General features: G+C 42.1%; 1 protein-coding gene across 4 annotated transcripts; it reads left to right on the top strand.

The window, feature by feature from the left end:
- Positions 1-121: 121 nt before the first annotated feature.
- On the top strand, positions 122-22,786 carry TM7SF3 (transmembrane 7 superfamily member 3). Of its 4 annotated transcripts, none has more exons than XM_080617744.1 (12): positions 122-329; positions 5,757-5,911; positions 7,648-7,798; positions 8,241-8,361; positions 9,149-9,320; positions 10,403-10,580; positions 11,848-11,934; positions 12,368-12,448; positions 13,173-13,325; positions 14,688-14,785; positions 15,165-15,327; positions 15,806-17,971. In XM_080617744.1, the coding sequence occupies exons 1-12, from the start codon at positions 260-262 to the stop codon at positions 16,066-16,068; spliced, it is 1,692 nt and encodes a 563-aa protein (XP_080473870.1). In that variant the 5' UTR covers positions 122-259; the 3' UTR covers positions 16,069-17,971. The 4 variants fall into 4 exon arrangements, 2 of the variants coding, with proteins under 2 accessions (XP_080473870.1, XP_080473869.1); XR_013956851.1 differs by lacking the exon at positions 122-329 and adding an exon at positions 21,965-22,786 and having other exon boundaries at positions 4,393-5,911; positions 15,806-16,560; XR_013956852.1 differs by lacking the exon at positions 122-329 and having other exon boundaries at positions 4,393-5,911; positions 15,806-16,327; positions 16,426-17,971.
- Positions 22,787-23,006: the final 220 nt, after the last annotated feature.

Genomic DNA, 23,006 nt, shown 5'->3' with positions numbered 1-23,006 from the left:
TTGCAGGTCCTTACAGATACACACAGCCCGCGCACGCGGCCTGGGAGGATAAAAGCCGTCGAAGGCGGCGGTTGGGGTCGCTACCTCAGCGCTGAGGTGGGTGACGGGATGGTGGGAATGGCCTCCGCCGGGTGGGTCCTGTGGGGCGGTGCTGAGCCGGCGTTTGCACTGCGCCGCCTCTCAGGGCCTGCCCGGCTCAAGCACCTCCTAATCGCCTGGGCTCGCTCACACCCTACTCTCCCATTCCTTCCTCAGCGCCATGAGGCTACCTCTTTGCGCCGTGGTGCTCTGGGGGCTCCTGGGGGTCTTCCGCTATGGTGGTGCCTCAGGTACGCGCGGCGTGGGGGGGCGGGTGTGCGGGCCGTGGCCGCCATTAAGCGGCTGAAGGGCTGGCGGAGCGCGGGTTGGAGCGGGGAGAGCGAGGTTTGGGGTGAGTGGAGGTCCAGCGGGATGGAGGGGAACGGGGTTGTTGTGAGGAAGGGTCTGTGGAGCCTTCTGAGGGGTGTTGCAGGCGGTAGTGGGTCGACCTGCAGCTGTCTTGAGGGTTGCGGGAGAGAAGATCAAAGCGAAGATGCAGCTGTCCGCAGAGCTGGAGGAGAGTTCTTTATATTCATTCTTATCGTCATCTTTGTGGGTAGAGAGACATTACCCCTCTTTTTTTCCTACCTTAATCGGTATGAACACCGTCACTTTAACTGTTACATGGATATACAGGGCTAATTTTACCCGGGCCGTTGCAGTTACACAGTACAGGCTGATGAGTCTGATGTAGAGCTGTATTTCTGTTAAAGAAACAAGGTGGCATTCTCTACTTATGAGTGTATATGAGAAAGGGAGTATGGTTAATAGTGGGAATTCTTTTTTTTTTTTTTTTTTTTTTTTTAAACTACATGTTGGGTCCTAGCACCCAGTGAATTGTGGGCTGGAAACCACTGTCAGTATAAAACTAAGGAAATGAGCTCTTTCTCCTTCCTCTTGCCCCTAGAATTTGGATCTCGGTCCCTAAAATTACTTTTTGTCCATGCTGATGTAATTTGACTTTGACATGGGCTTTTTTAGCAATTCCCTTGTGTGCCTGCGTGTGACTAAAATAGGTGTCCAGAGGTAGGTGTACTATAAAGAGTTTAGCTTGTGAAGATTTAAGAGTTGCTTACTTTTTTCTAGTTAATCGTTTATCTGTTCAAATGAAGGAAAAAATAATTGGTTTCCTTTTAGAGATAATTTAGAGATAAGCAAGCAGTTGTTTGTTAGGGCTTATGTAAGCCTCCTCTTCTTACAGTTTTCTTTATTTTTAAACCTGCCTTTAATGAAGCTTAATTGACCAAAAGGAAAAATCTACTCTTGGGAAACTTTGCAAAGCTGCAGAACAGTGTTTGGAACCACTCTCAAGTGTGGAAGACTTCTCTTTCTCCCCCACCCAGAGTCTTGTGCCCAAGATCTTAGTGGAGAGCCAGGTGTTCATGCTTCCTGTAGGACCTAGACTTTTAGGCTTAGCTGCTGATAGTGGCAAGCAAGTCTGAGAATGAAGGCTCAGTGTTCTTGGATCTTAATGTTTATACTAAAAGATGGTGACAAGCAATTTGTCTCCTGGACTTGATTGAAAATGGGTCATGTGTTTATTTTTAGTTTTTTGTTACAGTATGTTAAAACGCAGAATGAATATGGGACTGAGCTAACTGCTCTACCTTGAAGGAGCTTGTTGCTGTATTTCCTTATAGAGTCGAGGGTGGAGGGTGAAAGCATTTTCCTCCTGAAAAGCTACGAAGGTGTATAATTTGTGTATGAACAGCTGATTATTAGGCCCTTTAAGCAAGGACACTTGCTTAATGGTTCACTTATTTGAAATTGTTTTGTGGTTATCCAGTGGTTTGCAGGGATGGGCACTGCTACCTCCTAATACTAGAAGATCCTCCTTCATTTTAAATCTGCAGATAAGTAAAATCTGTGCATGATGGCCTATATTACCTCTCTGGGGTTCTGATGGGCTGCTTCAAGCTTAGTATTTGTGCAGAAGTGTTGTGTCTCATGTTTGTTACCTTCCAGGAAGCTCCACCTTTATGAGGTAGGATTGCAATTGGCCTTGTTTGCTACATCTAAATCAGATTTCTCAGTGTTGGAAAAACTAAAGCAAATTTACAGGGTAATTGGGATTGAGCTCCTTTTTGCAAAGGGAGCTTATCTGGATAAACTTAATTTGTGCTAGCTGTTTAGTCTATGCAAAGACAAAATTTTAAAACAAGAGGTTCGTGCAAAGCTGTTTAGCTGCCTGAACGTATTGGTCAGCTGGCCACTTGCATCTTGATGCTCTACTGCCCAGATGTGCAAATGTACCAGCAATGCGACTGAGGCCAGGTCTTGTGTGTTCTGGTTGATAGTCAAAGTGGATTAGTAAAACTGTAAGCAGGTGAGACTGGTGCTTCTTCCCTCACTTCTCAGACTGTAGACCTCATGACCTCTAATGTGGTGAAAAGAAAAGTCTTCTGATATGGGAGTGGTGCAGTTGATAACAAGTTAAATTCTGTGGCACTATCTACTTCATGCATCAAACTGTCCTTTAAGCATGAGTCTCTGTTCACATGCAATTAAAATTTAGAAGCTTACATAAATCTTGCTTCTTTTGGGGTGGGTAGTGGCTTTATTTGGGGTTCTACTACTGTGGAAAGACCGAGACCTTGTAGCAGGACTTTGCCATGTGTCCATATATATGTGGCCTTGCAGGTCTGATACAATATGGCTGTTGGTTTTGTTCTGTTAAGTAGGTATACTCGTGTTTTCCCTATTCAAACTAGTTTTGAGTCTGAGCTTGCATTTCATCTCCATTAAATGTCTTCATGTGACTACTTGTTTGCATACTCCCTATGCTGGAAGGTTCTTGCCTCTTAAATCTTACATAACCTTATTCTGCATATCCATTGATAATTGGTTGTCAGAGAGTAGAAATGTGTTTCCCCTGCCCACAGAGAACTTTATCTGAGGCAGGCATAATGATTGAGCATGGCTCTGTAGGTAAATACTCTTCCTATATAAGCAGCAGTGGTATTTCTTCAATTGTTTCTTAATGGAAATTGGACTGCTAGGTGTCATCATGGACCTTGCGTGGTTAACTGTTTATTGGTGATGGGGAGTGGCACTTGACTATTGGAGCTGGAAATGTGGCTTACTTCAAGCATCAAATGAATTGTGCTTGGCATTGAATCAGCAGAATGGAAATGGTTAAAGCTGGATATTGCTTGTTGGGGAAAGTACATGTCACAGCAAAGGGATGACAGATGTTGTCTCCGAAGTGAACTACCTTGTTGCTTAGAGTTATGAATAAGGGGGTTTGATCTCAAAGGAGCTCTGAGAGGTTTCATTCCTTTGCTGTCTTTACTGGTTTTGCCCTTCATGTGGGAGAAAAGACATGAAGAGTGGCAGAGTAGACTGCCCATCTCTTTTCATCAATTCTTTTATATGCTGGATTATCTGTGCTCCTGTTCTGGTATTGCTACTAGTATATGAAGTAATACATGCTCAGCAGTCCATCTTTGCTCTGCTCTTGCTTAGTTTCAGCAGTGTTGACTTCCTTTAAGTGTGTTTTCAGTTGGTGATCCCTGTAACAGTGAGGATTTCTGTCTTGTATCTAACCCAAAACTACTCTGATGTGCAGTGACCATCATACTTCTCCCTGCAAGGCAAGGAAGAGGGGATAGCCTGGCATCTGGTGGGGTGTTTTCCAGCCCTTTGCTCTTTGAAGCAAATGAAGCAATAAAAGAAGTTGGGATGCTTGGATTTTGTTTCTGGTTCCATTGCAGACTTACTAGGTCAACTACTTCACTTCTGTGATGGTGTTATCTTTGCTGCGTGTGCTACTAAACCTTCAGTCCTATTTGGTGTGCTATCTTCAGTTTGATCAAGCTTGCCCAAAGAAGCAGCTTGCATGCTGTGGTTGGTACCATGAGTTCATGGGGGTCTTGGTATCTGTCTTCCAAAGCATCTTTGATAACACTGAACTCTGTATGGCTCAGGTAGTCTAATGCCTGTCTGAGAACTTGCACTGGAGGTAGGCTTGATGAATCATTAGTTACTTGTCTTGTTCTCCAAGCTCTTTGTCTGATTTTCAAAAGACAGAAAAAGAGAAGGCTGGAAAGGTTTATGGCCATGTAGCTGTTGTTCTTCTAGCAAATTTCTTAGAATCTATTCTGCAGTTCTTGTGAACTCTTCTTTTAGTCATCTTTCAAGCTTGGTTAGAAGTGTAGCTCAAGGAGCCTGTGAGCAACAAGCTGAAAAGACTTGTCAGATGGATGTGAGCATTCTTGTTCTTCACTCTGAGCCTGTGCTGTTCTGTCCAGACTTTAGTTTAAAATGTATGTCACATGCACTGTCTTAGAAGTAGTTATGCAAACAGTAAAGCAATGTAGAACACTATACTTTAATTTACCACAGAGGGCCTTTGACATTTAGAGTCTCCTGATTGTGTTGCAGTAGTAGCTGCATGTCTTGCTGATGAATCTGTTCTTGTGTTATGCAGAGGCCTCTGGGTATAAGTACAGAGTGGAGGTGAGAAATAAGACAGACCAGTGCAGTTCCCCCCCCCGCCCTTGATATAGAACATAGAGAGGCTGTATATGGTTTCTGCTTTTCTGGTTTTTTTTTTTTTTCTTAAATACGTCTACATGTGAATATCTGCAGTTCAGGAAACTGTGCTCAAATTCTTAAAGATCAAAGAAAAATATTTTATTGCATTTTAAGCTTTCAATTAAAATTTCTAAGTGCATAGATATATAGTCTGTGCCTTTTGAATTCTTTTTAGTATTCATAAACCAGAATATTTTTAACTCCTAGATGGCATATGATCCCCATATTTCAGCTGGGGTTTTATTGATGATGCTGTCCTGGTGTTAATTGAATTTTTGGGGTGGCACGTAGAGGCTGAAGTTGGCAAGATGAGATGCATTAGATTTTTTCTCCTCTGTGAGGTGAGTGGGGAAGGCATGAGGATAGGAGCTCACCTCTAGTTACATATCAACAGGCAAAGAAGCTGGCCAAAGATGCCAATTCTTGGCGATGGGGAGGGAAACAACTGAAAAGGAGTTAGAGTACTGGCTATTGTTTCAGATGATATGACTATATCCTTTTCTTTTTTTGGATGACCTGAATCATCAGCAACAGTGTATAAGGGTGGTGCTGTTGATTACTCTGTGCTTCTGCTGGGCTGCTTGACAGTATCAACTCTTTACACTGGAAGAGGCAACTTTAGTGAGGGAGTGCTGTGTATGTTTAGGCTTGATAAGTTTTAGGTTTGCTGGGCTACAGTGTGTGCACACAGAGGAATTTTGGCAAAAAAACCTGAAAGGCATTGTGCATGCTTTATAAGCATCTAGTCTGCCTGCTAACCACCAATGAAAGAGAATCTTGTGGATTCTGTACAGCTGCTTCTCTTTCTTCCTCTGATACCCCTTGTCCCTCAAGAGCCCAGCATATAGAGAAAACAGGTTTTCTAGCATGACTTGAATGACAAGCCAAAGCTGATTCTGAGAGAGGCTTATGTCCTAGGTCACATGGTTCTCTTTAAATTAAAATGATGGTGGATCATGGGATTATGCTCATCATAAGAAGAAATTGTCTTGGTTGTGTCTTGCAAAAATTAATCAGATTAATTACTGGGTTACTGGAAGCTTCCAGACTTCCCTTAGTAATTGCTTCTGTCCAGACAAAAAAGTGTGTGGTTGTTTTCTTTTCTTTTTTTTTTTTTTTTTTTTTTTTTTTTTGTTCTACAGGTCTTCTTGAGCTGTCCTTGGGAAAATTCAGAAATGTGCTACTTAACCAGACCAATCCAGTGGAAGCTGTAATCAGGAACATTGCAAGCAATGTAACTGTTGTTATTTTTCAAGTACATGCCCAGCAAAGCAATGTGGTGATATCCTTTGATAAGGTACGTTAAGAGTGTCACTTCTGTTCTTAAGTGCTACTTTTCTTTTAACAAAGGAGTTGGCCTTGGTACACATAGGAATATAGAACTGAAGCTGTATAAATAATAGTAATATAAAATAATACTATCTAAATACTTGCATGACTCTTGGACAGTATTATTTTGGCTTCAGAAGTCCTTTCTTGTATATCATAGCTGCTATTTTGGATGACAAATGCTAAAAGAATTTCAGAGCTGACTTGAAAATGTTTCAAGGCTTTTTGTTCTTGGTGGAAATGGTGCTTTTGACATGTGACTGACTACTATCCATTAGCTTGTAAAATGAAAAACAAGATACAAAATATTCTGTGAGAAGAATTTGCCAGATACTTCCTACACTACACATGATTGCTGAACCCAGGACACTTTGGGATGCTTAGTTGTCTGCTGTTTGTGGCTTGGATCTAGCCACTACAGATAGGATGTCTTGTTACTCCAGCTTTTTGTCCTGAATCTAATTCTCCTTTGGTGGCACATGGAAAAATTAGTCCATAGTGCTCCAATGAAGGCTGTTACTTCTAGCCAATGATAGAAGCATTCTTACTGCTATATGCTAGCCTCAGTTTGTCCCATCATTACTGGGATGCAATGATCTAAAATACTGGGGTTTTTTTATAGTGCTGTGAGGCTCTAGCTTTTGTTTGAGCAGAATGTAGACTAAGCTGAAGGTGGCAGACAGAGACCTGACAGCTGCCATCCAGTTTCCTGTTCTCCATCAAGTTTATCCAAATAAGAATATATTGAGTGCTGAGAAGTATCCTAGAAGCTCAGGAGATGGATAACCTGTAATACAAGTCACCCAGCTCAGTCATCTTTGTAGTGGATTACAGGGTTAAAGCATTACTGTTACACCTGTTCAGTCTTTGATTAGGACTGACAGAATCTTCTGCTGCCAATTCAGGCCCTCTGCCATTGGCCTTACCAGGCCAAGGGCAGCAATGCATAAATATGGCTATACTGCTGTTAGGACTGGCCTGCCTCTAGAAATGTGAAGCTAAGCCAGACCAGAAAGTCTGCCAGGTCTAAAGTGCTTACTTGTAGTGTTGCCTCAGATAAATGTGGCCTTCTTGGGCAAAAGCACATTTTCCATGCTGAAAAACAGTTCTGACTGCAGGTCAATTATTTGTTCAGCTGTGTGAGTGTGATACTGCCTCATCTTTCCTCAAGACCCCTGGTTCTAGAAGGGTTGATGATGGTGGGGATTGGGTCAGTAGCTGAGCTGGGCCCAGGCACTTGTCTGGCATGACTAGTGTTAAGCCAGCTGTCATACAGTTTTCATTCTGGTGGAGAGAGTGAAGGGCTTCTGCACTTCCCAAAATGTACCATCCCTCACTTTTTGTGGGGGATATTCCAGTCCTTTTATACTTCTAGTACTCAGTCCATTGCTGTGCATCAGGAGACTTCAACTAGCTAGTTTTCTCTGCAACTTGCTTGTGATTATCAGCTCTTTGGTAGTATCAACTTACCACTTGGGTTTTTGAGCCTGAGCTAGGCAGTGTGTAGTGTCAGAGGCCACTCCCTTTTTTCCATCTTCCTTTTATCAGCTAGCTAGGGACTGAGTGCCTCATCTGTGGTTACTGGCACTGAAATATGTGCCCTGTGGGTTTGTGGCAGAAATGTGACTCCTGTACAATAGTTCAAGTTGTGGTAGAAATCTTTTCAAGAAGAACTGCTTGGTTATATAGTTTGTTTCTGTCCAGAATCCATCTGTGAACAGCTCAGGAACTGGAGTAGACAAAGGACTGGTTTCCATCCTTCGGCCTCAGCAGACCGTATGTACGTGGTACCTTCAGTCTCTGGATGCTAGCCAGGTGCTCAGCACAGCTATCTCTATTCCCTATATGGAGAAAGGTATGTTTTTATTACTCTGTAAGGGATGCCACCTCTGCTTATTGCAAGCTAACTGTGAAATGAACACCTTTCAAAGGTGATATTCTTACATGATGCAAACATGTGATGGAGATGCCAGGAAGTCTTTTGAAATGGTCTGAAAAAGTTTAGTATCACTCACTGCAGAATTGAGTTGTGTATAAGGATGTACTGTATGGTCTTGTCATGACTTCAGCCTTAGAGTAGAAAACTCTTGTGTATGCATCAGGACCTAGCTTAGACTGCAGTGAAACCACTTGTGCTGTTGACAGGACTAGAAGCTGACAATTTTATGTGCTCGGCAAGCAGGCTATGCCAGCAAGTACCTCCATTGCTGAGGTCTTTGATATTTTTTTTTATTTTTTTTTTCATGCACCTAACGGGGAAGTAACAACTACTACAGTTACCTTTTTCTGTGTTCTAGATCCTATTCCTGGAGGCTGCAATCTAGAGTTTGACTTGGAAGTGGATCCAAATATTTACCTAGACTATACATTGGTTGATATGCACATCAAGTTTGCCCCTGCAAACTTGGGATATAACAGGTGTGTGAAAAACTGAGTGCACTGAGCAAGACCTTATTAGGCCAAGATCATGAAACGAGGTTCTGCTGAAAAGGCTGACTATCCAGCTGCTGGCAGAAATCTTGTTTGCTGCAACAAACTGAGAGGTAAATGGGGAAGAGGAAGAGGAGTGATAATACATGAAAGAGATAGTTGAGAGCTGCATCTTGTGGAAATGACTATGCAACTTCAGAAATGCAAGCAGTCAGCAAATACTGGATTTTCCCATTCCTCGTTATGACTTAATCGGTTTAAGGAGCAATTGTGTATTCTAGCTAGTTTCCTTCCTTTACTGGTACTGAGGCCTGATAATAACCTAGAGTTTTGTCTAACATTGAGACTTCAAGTTATAAAGCATTATTTCCTGAATGGTGCCTGGTGTCTTAGGTGATAGGCAGGGAATGGGAAAGCTGTGTTCGGAGCTGTCTGTATATTTAATATGCATGGAAAACCAAACAGTGATGTTGTGATCTTTGATTGTTGTCACCTCTTGGAATTCTTGTGCTGGTTCCTTATGACAGCTTGTAGGAAGCCTCTGTAAATGTAAAGGCAGGTACCAGCACAGACACTACTTGCATCAGAGTGCTTCTGCATAACACTGCTGTAGTCTGTGCTTGCAAACATTCACAATCTGGCTTTGAATTAGCTGCTAGTGTGAACTTATAAAGAGTAGAAGACATGCTGCCAGGTCAGCCAGGTAACTTATAAAAGCTAATGTTAAGATCTGGGAGCTTGTGATGGGCATGTAGCTGATCTCTTTAATTTGCAGAGGAGCAAACCCACCATCCTGTGATTCAGGGACTGGTCAGAACTCCAGATGGCGGCTGCGCTATGATGTCTACCAGTACTTCTTACCAGAGAATGATCTTTCTGAGATGGTACTAATGAGCCACATACGGAAGATGTCTGAGGTGCAAAGTATCAAAGCCAATGGCATTAAAGTAAGTCTGAAGCACTGGTGTTACAGGCATGTGGCAGTGGCACTACTTCCATGTTTTAGAAGAAAAACTGTGCTTATCTTCCTTCAGTGGTGATATAAGCAAGCTGCTGATGCTTCAGGCTTTTTACTTGTATCTGGGACTTCTGGCTAGGAAGTATACAGTGAGTCTTGCATGCAAAATGGCAACCACTCTTTTGACATAGAGGTGGATAGTTAGCGGAGCCCCAAGTGTAGCAGAATTGAGACATCTTGCAATGGATTCTGTTAGGTAGATGTTAATTGACTAGTCTGAGATGTTTCTATGTTTTACACCCTTTTCTCAATGAAACCAGCTTTTATGGGAGTGTCTTCTTGCTTGCTGTATACTGCTTTAGTCACAGTGCTCTTTCAGTGAAATTAAAAGCCAGCTTGCCTATACCTGTACTGCTACTGAGTGCATGTAAATCCAGGAGTAGAGTCAATTCTGACAAAGATGGGTAATCTCCTGTGGTGCCTTATAGACGCTAGTGTCTGGCATCCTTGGATGTTGAGGATTGAGCAGGCAATGCAAGGAAGAGAGCAGGGGTAGAGAATAGAGTGGAACTGGAATACAGATGTGCCATTTGGAGTTGCATAAAGAGATCTGATACGCGAGAGCAAACACCTACTACATGTTTACCTGCTCTCCAGCAAAGAGATTAGAAGGGATGGAGCAGGGAATCAGTGGCCATGACCTGCCTGGTTTTGCTAGTGAGTAGAATGGCAGCCTTGCCAGCTTCTGAGGCCGGACCTGGGTTAGTAGACTAGCAGGGAACCTGAGCTGTGTCCTCAAATAGAGAGGAGCAAAACATATGAGTGGGAGAGTCTTCTCCCCTCTCAGAAAATATAGTAATGCTGGAAGAAATGCAGTCAGTCCTGTGAGCCTTTAATGCTTCAGTTTAATTCTGAGAGGGTTCAGGATAGAAGAGCTCTTGCCTGGAGTTCTTGCAGATAGTCTTTCTTGAGATGCTGAGTATTGCCTCAGCTGTATGAACACATCAACAATGCCATCAGTAACAGTGACAAGCAGTTCATTGCAATTGAAAATATACTTTACTGTTCCAGATGCTTACACTGACAACTGATGACAAGACCAATGTCTACTTTTCCTCTCTTCCTGGACAAGGTGTGATTTACAACGTCATAGTATGGGATCCTCTTTGGAATACTTCTGCTGCATACATACCTGTGCATACATATGCCTGCAGCTTTGCTGACTTAGTGGATAGCTGCTCTTCTCTTAGTAAGTTGGGACTTGTATATCCTTGCCAACTCGTCTCAAGCTTATTGTGCTCCAAAATGCTGAATGGTCCTTTTGAGATTTTTTTTTAAATGTGTGAAGAAGCATTTTGTTTTACACTAGATATATTTTGTTACTTTAAGATGGAGCTTACTTGTTGATTGAGGAGAAATTCTAGGATGATGAAATAAGAGTAAGAAGAGCATTAGCAATTGAAGGTTTAACTTAACGGAGGTTTAATATTGTGGCTTGACAATATGTAACTTTCAGTTCTGTAGCGCCAGTCTAGCTTTTTCCATCTGAACTGGATACATAATGTTAAATCATTTGTAGGACTATAGATTCTGCATGTCAAACTAAGCTAACAAAACTTGAATTAGATTAAGGTCCAGTCTGATATTTATTTTCTGTTTAACTGTGCTAGTGCTATCAGGAATCAGTAACCTACACATTTTGAAAGGAAGTTGTCATGTAAAATAAGCATAAAGATAATATCAGCAATAGTGGAATGACCACAAAGTCGTGCTACTTTGTACAATCTGAGCAGAAAAAGAGTAAAGCTGCCATTTCCATTATGACTACAGTAGGGCCAAGTATAGTGGGTAGAATATGGTGCATAAAGGAAGATGTGCTTTTATGTTTACTTTCTTATATACTGTAACACACAACTGTTTTATGACAACATGAGATTATCTAGGCTAAACTTCTCTTCTGTAATTTGGAGAACTAGGAAAATGTGGTTTATTTTTTCAAATAGCTTAAGTAATAGTAAGAATTTCACCTAGGAGACGGGTGAGTTGTACTAGGAAGATGATGGTCCTTTCTGTTGCATGAAAAATATATTAAAGGGAGATGATGTTGAAGGCTGCAGGGATAAAGACTAGAGCTGCTGCCTTGGTCACTACTCCTGTGGCACTGAATTTTAAGGTGATTCAATGTACCTTTTTTTTTTTTTTTTTTTTTTTAAGCTGAGCAGAGAATTTTCAGGTAAAGCTGTATCTATATCTTAATCAGCAAGTTAGAGCTACTTAACTAATTCAATCTTCTGGATAAGGAGGAAGGTTGTGACTTAGTCTGGAACTACTTCAATATTCTGTTGGAGATCCAGTCAAGATAACTGGTAGTTTAGCCATTGCAGATCTGGGGACATGGTGTGTCTGAAGGACTGGCAGATACAAAGTTATCAGTTACAGCAAACTGACCATACCTTTGTCTCACTGTGGGGACTACCAGGTAGGATGTTCTAGTAATGCTTTCTTTCTCCTTCTAGGTAAACTCTCTACCAAAGTATTCTTTACTACTTCTGCTGTTCTTGGTCTTTTCACTTGCTTTTTTGGACACAGATTCTGGAAAACAGGTACTGGATGCTTGTTTTTTCTTCTTTTTTTGTTTGATTGAAGTTTCATAACTGATTTTGCTGTAACTTAGAATGCTGGTGTTATTAATAAGATTCCTTTGATAGTTATTACATGTTAATTAGGTCTACTGCTTGGCTTTTACAGGATCTGATCTTTTAAGCCCAGATGAGCAAGAAGTTCCTGTTATGCAGGGAGCAGAAATGTAGAACTAGGGTGAATGCTGGGCAACATAGTTATAAATACGTAATTTTTGACTGAAGAACTTGAGGACACTGCTTTCCAGATCAAAGTGTTGTCTGGCTGTCGGTGTCTGGGAAGCACAAAAGGAACTGATATGCTCCTTCCCTGTTGTAACTTCAAGATATTTGAAGATCTATTGAAGTGGGTTTGGTATGAAGTGTTATAACAGTATACTTTTTCCTTCTTCTCTAGACTTATTCTTCATGGGCTTCATATTCACAGCCTTTTTCTTCTTTGTATTCATCACACGAGTAACTGGCCTTGGTTATGATGGTGAGTAGATGTGTTAGGATACCCAATGGCCTTCCAAAAGTATTATTATAAATCTCTTAAGTAAAATCCCAGTTGCGCTTGTTGTTGGCTAGCCTTAGGAAGGATAGAGAGAGTGGTGTCTGAGTACTTGAACTGAGCTACAATTACCATCATAGCTGGATATGCAACAGAGTAACTTTTGCTTCCAACAGCAGAATTAATTAATATAGCTGCAACCATAAAAGGCAAATTTCAGTATCTAGCCAAGGAAGATCCAGGTTTTTAGAAGTCTTGGAAATTTGCCACATACTTCCTTTCTACTTTTTTTTTTTTAATAATGGGTGGACCTCAGTTTCTGATCAAATACAGATTTCATCTCTAAAGCAAGTAGAAGGTCTGTACCCTGCTTGATAGATCAGCAACAATTTGTTCTTTTCGTCTGTGTCCTGCCTCATGGTTACCTTTTTGATACATGTGTGTTAGGAGTTGCAACCTTAACTGCCCTGAGAATTGTAGGTACTAATAATGTGCGTAGTAGCAAGCCTTTTATTCCAGCCCTTTACTGCTCTTCCAGTAGTCCATTCTTAATTGCAGACTGGAGTCTAAGTGGAATATGCATGAGGCAAATACTGATACTGTTGGCTGTATTCAGAAAGTTTTCATTAGGTAACAATCAAAAATGTAAGTAGAGCTGCTGGATACAGTATTGCAATAGAGTTTTGGAATTTCCCCTTTTGTTTTTCAGTGCGTCTTATTTTGACAGCTGTAGCTGGAATTATTGGAGGGCTTCTCTTGGTTGTGAGCTGGTGGAGATTTGGCTCGATCATACTCTGCATGTTTATTATTGGACTTGTGCTGGGATTTCTGTTTTCATCAACAGTCTTCTTTACCCCACTAGGTATGCACTAAAATACTCTGCTGCAAAGTGCTGGCTATGGAATGATGTATTCCTGCTGTATTACAGGGACATTGCAAGGCTCTAAAATGAATGCTGCTCTGGTTTATCCTAGTATGATGCTTAACTCTCCCTTTCCAGTGTTGGAAGGGATAGTGATATACCTGAAGCCTTTGTTCAGGTGTGCTGTAATTAAAACTACTTGGGGAATCTGCACTAGTGGGAAAAGGAAATTGCTTATTCTGTGGAGAACTTGCTGAGGCCCTTTCTACATAAGCTGTGTGCTACCTCAGCAGTCAGTGCCACCGGCTCTGCTCAAGGCATGCACTTGCTGTCTGTCTTTATTTCCTGTCCAGAACAAGTCACATCAGAAAATCTGCAGTCTTAACTTAGAGGCTTCAGATGTAAAGGCAATATGGATTGAGGAACTCTTGCTGTTACCTTTCACCGTACTACAGTGCAAGGCTCTGGGAACATTGCACTCTAGGAGTCAAATTTGTATTTGCAGCTGGATTGACATCATTAGGGTCTTCAGAATGACTTTGAGAGAACCAATAGCATAATTCCTTAAAAGCAAGTGAGGCTGCTGAGCTAGAATCCCTCGGGGGCATCACAGCATCAGCCACACTTTTCTCTGTTGATTTTTGAACATCAGTAGTCTTCTACTTAAGATCCCTTGGTGGGACTGTTTTTCTTTAGTCATTTGTGTTTGACTTAAGCCACAATCCTGTGATAATCCATGCAGTCCCTGGTTGGTCTTCATTAAAGCAAAACAGTGGGTTCAACTGGGGATCAGCTTAGAAAAAGCTAGGCCTTAGAAAACAGGGAGAGCTAAGTAGTGTTTCAGTGACTTCATTACTCTTCCTAAATCCGAAAGAATTTGTTGCATTGTGGTGTTGGCATGGCTGCGCTTGCACCATACTGGAGTAAAATATACATAGATGCAGGTTTATATATTCTAAACCTATATAAGTAACAAAATGGCTTCTTATTGGGCAGAAATACTCTGGTACTTTTTATTCTTACCAGATGAGTAACATACACCTCATAAAAAAAAAAAAATCTTTGTCTTATAGACATGGTCTGCTCTCCAAACTGAGGGTACAGGGCCTATGTTCGCTATACTCAACTAGGGTAGTCTTTTTCTGGTCTTGTTTTGAGTAACTGTTACAATGCACCTTAAACAACTTCTTCACTTGAGCTCAAAAGTTGAGTTTTTCAGCACTGTAATCTGGATATTTTTGATTGTACAAAATTTGTGGGGTGTTGGGGGGGGGGGTGTCGGAGAGCTCACCCCAACCACTTGCACAAAAGGCAATGTTTTACTAACTAGTAAATTACATGTGGAATATGATGTCTCTGCAGGAGACTACAGGGTCTTCCGTGACGATGTGGTGTTCTGGGTGACCTTTTCTTCTGTAGCCTTGCTGATTCCAGTGCTTTTTGTTGGCTGTCCAAGAATTGTAAGTAATCTTCACTGTTACCTTAAAGGGAGGAAGGCTGTCGGATTTCTTAATGCAAAATGTAGTCCTGTGGGATATGTACAGAAAACTTAATACAGATTCATGAAGTCAGCACAGGACCAGCTCTGGGGAGTTTCTTTTCAGCCCTACTTGTGCTAAGTGGTCCATAATCAGAGGAACGAGACTCTGCAGTGTTGCACATAGCATCTGCTAATGCTTGTATATAGTCAACTTCTGCTGTCTTAAAAAGATGTCTGTAGAACAGGTGTTTGCAGCCAGCTTGCAATAGAAGAACTGGTACCAATTACTGCCTTAATGAGGTGGGGGGCTAAAGTGTGTTTATCAGTCTCCTGAAGCTGTGTTTTGTGTGCCCCTCTAGCTGAACATACTGGCCTCTGGAATAGTAGGCTCTTATGCAGTGGTCCTAGCTATTGCTTGTTACATCTACACAAGCCTTGCTTACATCACCTTAGACCTGCTCAGAAGGGTCCTCAATGATTACTTCAGCAGAGCTTACACCAGTGTGCCTTTTCAAACAAATGGTGAGTACAGCTCTGAAGACTTTTTTTTTTTTTTTTAAAGAGAAAACACTGCCTCTTTGGTTCTATTGTAAACAGTAATTGAAGATAGGAAGGAATAAGAGAAGAACAAAATAAGTACAGTATAAGGTTTAACTCCCTAATGATAAAATCTAGTCCTGCAAAAGAAATACTTGAATACATTTGAAGGCAGCAGCCTTCCAGCAGGTGTTATGTGACAGAGGCCCTTGTGAAAGGTGCTTCTTGGGCTTGGACCTTGCTGGTGAGTTTGTGCGATGGGCGGACGAAAGGCCTAATGTGGTGACTGAACAGGCTCATCTTGCTCCATATGTGTTATCCCCTTTGCATGGAGTTACTCTAAGCATGTGAGGCTGCAGAAACAATACTTCATTCTGTCACTAAACTTGTTCAGTGTTTGTGCTTGGGAAAGGAAGGAATGTTCTGCTTTGATACAGGAATCTGTTTCGTTTCTCTTTTTCAGACTTCATTATCCTCTCAGTGTGGACAATGCTGGCCCTCAGCGGAATAACTGTGCAGCTTCGCCGAGAGAGAAGTGAAGTGCCCTTCCCACCACACCCCTATCTTGCCTGGAAGCGGGAAAGGGAGCGCAGAAGCACCAATGTTTTAGACCCCAGCCATCATATCCCTCCCCTGAGAGAGAGGATCCATAACAAGCTGCTGCATATCAAAGAGTTTTTTCAGAAAGAGCAGCCAGCTGGAGAGAGAACTCCTTTGCTTCTGTAACTTGCCAAATAACTAGTGGGAACAGAGGAAGAATCTAGAAATGGCAACATGAGTGATCATCAGCAAACCAGGCAGTGATGCAGGATTACCACTGCCAGTTTGCCTTGCTTAATTTGATGATCGCATTTGTCCAACCTGGAAGAAAAGTTATCTGTCGGTACACTACATGCTGTTTTGTGACTCTTTCCTCAATGGCCCACTCAGCCTGCTGTAACATGTGTGTCTAGCTGCAGAATCTTGTACTAATGGTCAAGTACAGGTATTTATCTTGTGGTGATCTAGTTTGATGTTTAGGTATGGGAAATACAAAACAACCCTTAGAAAGCAACTGGTACAGTTCTGGTTCTTCTCTTGCAGTGTGGAAACCACTGCTGAAATACTGCCTGACTGGCTCCTTAAAATGGACAGTCTCTCAAATTGTGAGGCATGAAAGATGAGGACCATACACAGAAGTTCTTCTAGCAGGAACTGAAGTATCACCACCTAATATAGGTACAGAATGTGTGGCTGCAAATACAGTTGTTTCCAAGAAGTGTTACTGTACTTTGCAAGCTAAACTGAGTGACTTGAATTTAAACTGCACTGAATTAACTGTTGTAAATGTGCACACTGAGGCTCAGGAAGTGGACCTGATCTGAGACAAGAAGACTTTCTTTCAGCTGGTTCTGTAGCAAGCTGGTCATCTGTGCAGAGATGACTGTTAAAGAGGACGCAAGAGGTTTGCCTCCTTGTTTGCTTTCTGAATAGCTTTTGTCTTGTTTCTGTTCTCGTATATTTTCTTTTTTTGATGGTGCTGTCATAAAAGGAAAAGCTAAGTAAGCTCTTTGTAGCCAACAGCAGTTCTGGTTTGGTTTTTTTTTCCACTGGAATTGGTTGAAACACTATTTTTATTTTTAATCAATATGTCTTTTAATTCTGCCATTAAGGAGTGAAAACCAGCATCCAGCTAGCAAAATCCTGACTAGGATCCATACTAACTATGTTCCTTACCACTTTGGATTGCATCTGCCCTAAGTGGAATGTAGTATAAAACTGGATAAGGGTGGATGATTGTGGTATTGTGTGGTGGCTTTATTGACTTCCTTAAAACCAAACCAAACAGCCATATTCAAAATGCAGGCTGAAGCATTGTGGTTTTAGTTCACATAAATGCACAAGTAGTCCTGAGACTGTCCTTGGTTTTACCTGCCTTTGCCCACCATACCCAATCCTGGTCTTCATGGTCAGTGTTTACGAGGTGGTCTGTCATGCATGAAATGATGGTTGGTTGAAGTCTTGTGTCCTGTACCTTGGTATAGGTTATAGTGTCTCTTCTTCCTCCTATCTTTGTATTTCTAGTGTGGGCAGCAAAGTGCATGGGCCTTTCTGTCTGAAGGTGGATGGCTGTTCTGCTACCTGAATGAAACCCTCATGAGTGAATAGCCCCATGGTGGCAACTCAGGTTCTTGGCCATCACTTTAAGTTCTTGGTATAAGTATGTAAGGAAACTGGAAAAAGAGCTTTATTTGGGAACTTAGGTGAAAGACACCTTGGCAATAGGAAGGAATTAATGGCTTTAAAATGACTCTACTTACCTGCCGTTTTCCTTTAAGGAGTGAAAGCTTAATGACGTAGTAAGAGGTGACTGAGCTCATCTGATGTGTAGAGAGACAAATCCCATAATTGCTTGGAGCTGGAACATCTGCCTCAAACAGTAGAGCAAGGCTGAGATCCTGCAGTTTGTGTCTTGCTTTGCTGTGCTGTTGTGGCCTATGAGGGCTCTTTCCCTAGCCGCTGGCAGACTGATGCTTGCTGACTGCCCTTGCTGCACTGACACCAAGCATGTCTTTGCTACTTGCCATCAAATACAGCAAACACTTATTTGGTATACAAATGCTCTTAAACACGTTTACCTTGGTCTTTTTATAACTGCTGTGATTAATATTGTGCAAGGAACAAGTTTAACTCTAATTTTCTATATCTTTTATAATAAAGATGTCTTTTGAAAGAATATTGGAACTAATGGGGTCTCTTTGAATTCGAAGATGCTTTTACAACTCAGGTTCTGTCTTCGGTATTGTAGGGATAGTTTGTTTTGGAAAAACTTCTTAGCCCCAAGGGATAGGGGGGTAGGGAAGCGAGGAACTTAGCTAACCTGTTGTAAGGAGTTACTGTAGTTGCAGTGACACCCAGAGGCTGGAGGCGGGTTATGCTCTGTGTGAAGATAGGAAGTGCATGGTCCAGAGAGGCTTTTTCTTAACAGCTTTGTCAGAGGAAGTTCTAGAGAACAAAGGAATGGTGGTCATCCACTTCTTGACTGGAAACTAGGCTGCAAGATCATGTAGGAAGTCTATGGCAGAAGGAGGCTTTGGACTTTTTCTGAAGTCCTGACTTGGAGATTTACTTTCTCTTAGGCTGCTCAGAGACAGCATGGGAATTTTCTTCCATATTCTGTAAGCCATAGTAAGTAACAGTGGGTAATAATCAGAATACACAAACTGATCCACTGGGGTTTTGAAGGGATAATTTTCAAGTTGCTTTTTGTGTACCCTCTTGAGGCAGTTTCAAAATGAAAACTGGATCCTACCCTGCTATGCCTCTCTTTGGAGTGCCAGGTCTCTCATGGGAAGCATTTACTGCCTTGCTGTGTTAGCTGTGCTAAATTTTGTACAGCTACCTTGCAATTTTGCTAGGTTAAAATAATACTATCTACTGCTCCTGGGGACTCTATATCCTAGGCAGTGATTTGAAGCTTCCTGTAAACTGAAGTTTCCTGGACTATGCTCTGGGCTATTTTCTACTGCTGGAGAGAATTCTTCTGCCAAGATGATTCCAGCACACTTCTTTTGCTGAGTCTTCTGCAGTCTTTGGTGCATTGTAGTAATGCGCAATGATCACATTGTGGTATTTGTCTTAGCTGCTTGTTGAGCTTTCCTAGATCTGCATGTGTTTCGGTCCTGCTCCAAATCTGCAGGAGAAGCCCTTTTCCTCCTCCCCTTGCTCTCACACCCATGCTGAATTCTCCTAGCAGTTAAACAAGCTATGGCATAAGTGAACTCTAGGACACTGATCTCAAACAGGTCTTCCTTTGTTCTTATCTCTACTTCCTCACTTTTAAAAACACAAACCTAACCTGACTACTGCTTCATGGAGTGCTGCAAATGTCAGGCAGCTTGCCTGCCTGGTTCTCCAAATGATCAGAAAGTATGACTGAAAGTAGAAACAGCTCAGGCTTTCCATGGATGTACTTTGGTGAAGAGGAAGACAAACTGATTTGGGAGCAGGTTATGGGAAATTATGGAAGGGGGCCCACAAAATGAATGTTCCTTTGTCGTCTCGGCAGTTGTGTCCTATGCAAGTGGCTTTCCTTATGGGGAGGAACGGTGTGGTGTAGAGCTCCCAGTCCAACAGTCTACTCTGCTAATGCTAGGTAAGAAGAAAAGGTATTAGTAGTTGTCATTAGATCTTCTTAACTGGTTGGTAGAAATGTTGCATGTGTCAGGTTATAAAGCACTCAAACCATTCTGGGGGCCCAACTGCTGGGTGTTACATAAAACTCTGTGATAGAGGCTTCTGAGGAAAATGTGTTGGCTTAACACCGTTGCCACTTGCGGCTGCAAGCCTCACTTGGGGAGACCTGAGCAGAATACAAACTTTGTGGGGTGCCAGTCTGAAACCCAAACTCAGTCCTGTCAAGTACAGTAAGTGGCTGACATACTTTTGGTATTGCTACCAGAGAGACTGCAGCATGGCCTAGCTTGCCAGGTGCCTTGATTTCAAGCTGGTCTTGTTTTCCTGTGTCTGAGGCATTTGGCCATTGCCAAAACCATATGAAACTGTCCCAAGCAACTGGAAAACTAAAAGAAGGATAAAGCAAGGTGCAGTTTAAAACTGCTTGAGGACCAAAATCCTGTTACTAAATGGCACAAACATCAGTAATTCTTCAGGAGGGTGTATTTATTTCTTCAGTTTCTAGAGGACTGCCTCAGCATGCTTCTGTTACTAACCCTGAAATGTGAGGTGTATGTTTTGGCTTGTAGTGTCAAGGCAACAGGCTGGGTTAAGGACCCCCAAAGTCATCCTTCAGCACTGCAGATCTTGTAGCTATTGCTCACCCATGACATCTTCCTGTTTCCCTGAACTAGTGCCAGGTTACTCTTTCCCAGCCTTTGCTTTTCTTTGCAATAGCAAAAGAGATAAATGAAGCTTCAAGGATTTCTTTGTTCCCCTCTGCATCTATCCACTGCTCCAACCTGGAACATGTGCGAAAACAGCCTTCCCACCACCCGCATTCTGTGCATTTTCACTCACGCTTCTCACCCCTGCAAGGCTCTTCAGCTTTCATGCTGGCGTTGTCCTTATCTTGTCCTTGTCCTCCTTTTTTTGAAAACTTCTGAAAAATCAATATGTGCATTTTTCACTAAGCCTTGGAGCTTTTAATCTCTCTTCCTTAAGAGCTGGCAGCAGTGTGATGTAGGTTTGCATGTGATCTTTGTGGTGGTACTTGTGGGGGGCTTTATTGCAACCTTGATTTCTGGTTGGTTTAGCCAGTGAATAGTCAGAATGGGAAGCATTGAGCTTCCAGTATGTAAATACCCTATGGAAGACAAAGCATTGTAAGCATCAGGCCTGTGTTCTGACTCAGTGGCTGAAGTGCATGGGTATATCCCTACCTATTAATTTGAATTGTAGTCAATATTCACCTGGTTTGGTTGTCCCATCCCACATCTTTGGTACTTCAGTTTTCTCTAGAAACGAGAGCCCCAATAACTTTTCTGCTTGTTCAAGCAGAAGCTTGTTATTTATACCAGCCCTTGTCTGTAGGCAGACAGCTGTCTCCTGTTGGAGTGTGCAAGGCTTTAGCCTTCCATGTGTGCTGGGGGAGGATAACTTCACAACAGAGCAATAAATCAGCTCATTCTGGGGGTGAGAGGGAGTGGCTGTGTACAACTTGCCTGCTTGCTTCAGAACTGGCTTTTCACAAGCCTGTCTTGTCAGGAAATGCACTCCTTACATTTTTCTGCATTTCTTTAGAGCCTTCTGGTGTAACAGTAGATTGTTGTCTAATGAGCTCAAAACAAGCTGGATTAACCTCTCTTTATCCTGAATGCTTTGGGGGAAAGCCATATGCAGGAAGCAGAAAGAACCACGGCTGGAGTATATTGTAGAAGGCAGGTGCTGTTTGCCCAGCCAGTAATTTAATGAGTTGCAGACGGTGATTCATTGAAGGTTGTTTACTATGTTCCTGAGTGTAGTATTGGAAGAATGAAGACACTGGTCACCCTGCACCAATTCGTGTGCTGTGTTGTTCGGGCTTCCAACAACTCAACTGTTGAAAATCTATGTAATGCTTTTCACTGCTGAAATAGCTGTCCTCAAATGTGTTTTTTAAGGTTTCCGATGCTGTATGGAAACAATTCATTCTGCTGTTCTTTAGAAAAAGGTAAAACTTCACCTTTGGGCAACAGAAAGGGACTGCAGCTGCAGTGCTGCTTGTTTCCCTTGTGCCACTGTTCTCTAGCTTGCGTCCGAGGAGTGTTGCCAGCATGTACTTTTTCCAAGACTGCAATTGGGAAATGTTTCTTTCCATGTTGAGCAGCTGCTTAAGGTTTTCTCCTTCTAAATGTCAGGTGCAGTCTTTTTCTGAACTTGGGAAGTAATGATGTTATTGGTCTAGTGGAAGGTGTCCCTGCCTATGGCAGGGTGGTTGGAACCAGATGGTCTTTGAGGTCCCGTCTGACCTGAACCAGCCTGTGATTCCATGATGTTCTCTAATACAAAGTTATGACCACACGGGCTCCAACAGGCACGCTGCTGCATCAGAAGGTGCCTGGGGAAGGAAGGTGCTTGCAGGCAGCAGGAGCATCAGTATCTTTTCTCATCCAGTCACTGAAACAGAACATGTTTTATTTTGCAGCACGCTTTAGCATGTGGAAGCTGAGCAGTTTTGTTTAGTCTGTTCTACTGTCATCAGCATGAAAATCAACTGCATCACAAAAGAAAAGTGGGAGGTGCAAAAGGTGAGGCTGAGTGACCTACACCTTTAGCAGGTATGTGCAAGTGGTGTCAAACAGCTGTGTGCCACATGTGGTTCTCCCTGCACACCACGGGGTTCTGTAAAGGTAAGTTTAGCAAGAGGTCTTCTGTTGACACCATACAGAACCTACCTGACCACTTTAAACAGTCACAATAGGCATGGGTTCCTTGGTGCTGGTTTGGGGATCCATATGCATGGGAGAGCATATGCATCTTTCTAGGACAACAAAGAGGTGGTTATTTGCACACTGTCTTAATCAGAAAAAGTGCTTTTAATGCTTAATGTTCGGAAAGTAACATAACTTCTGAAGCCAATGTAACTCATATCTTGGGTATCTACAAAGGGATCCTAGTAAACATAATTCTGTATGAAAGCAGGGCCATCAGTTCTGTATTTGAACATAATCTTCTACTCCAATGCTAGTAGTTTCAGCTCAGCTGAATAGCTACTACTTGTATTTACGATTTAGCATGACATTTATTACCTGTTTTTAAACACCAAATCTGTGATACTGAAAACAAGATTCTCTTCAGAGAAATCATGGGAAAGTGGAGAAAACATGATATTGCCAGCTTATGCATGTAATCCACTCACGTTCTCATTTACATGTCACAGAGAAGAGAACCTGGAGTCTGAACTGTGCCAAAGTGGTTTTTTTTTTTTTAATCTTCAAGAAAAACCCTCAGCTGTCACATCCTGTCTGCACCAAAGTATGTTTTGATCCAAAAATCAAAGCCAGTGGACTGCTTCGTAAACACTTCCAGTGGTTCATTTGAAAGATGGATAACTGCTTGTTGTAGAAAAGACTGCTGCTTTTCAAGAGAACGTTATGACTATACAGAGGATTTTTCTCTTGCTGTATAGCAACATGAATAAAATTACCACACTTGGCCTGCCTGTCTTGAAGTATAAAGATCAGCTG

The sequence above is a fragment of the Psittacula echo genome (assembly GCF_963264785.1).
Source record: "Psittacula echo genome assembly, chromosome: 1".
Classification (NCBI taxonomy): Eukaryota; Metazoa; Chordata; class Aves; order Psittaciformes; family Psittacidae; genus Psittacula; species Psittacula echo.
The sequence above is the reverse complement of the archived record's forward strand: the minus strand, read 5'-3'. Positions and strand labels throughout refer to the sequence as shown.

What these genes read in the sequence shown, in the direction of transcription:
- TM7SF3 (XM_080617743.1), top strand. Translation starts at nt 5,558, where the DNA reads ATGATGGTGGATCATGGGATTATGCTCATCATAAGAAGAAATTGTCTT. An exon ending in GCAAACTTGGGATATAACAG is followed by an intron (nt 8,362 to 9,148) that starts GTGTGTGAAAAA and finishes TTTAATTTGCAG; the next exon opens with AGGAGCAAACCCACCATCCT. An exon ending in ACACAGATTCTGGAAAACAG is followed by an intron (nt 11,935 to 12,367) that starts GTACTGGATGCT and finishes CTTCTTCTCTAG; the next exon opens with ACTTATTCTTCATGGGCTTC.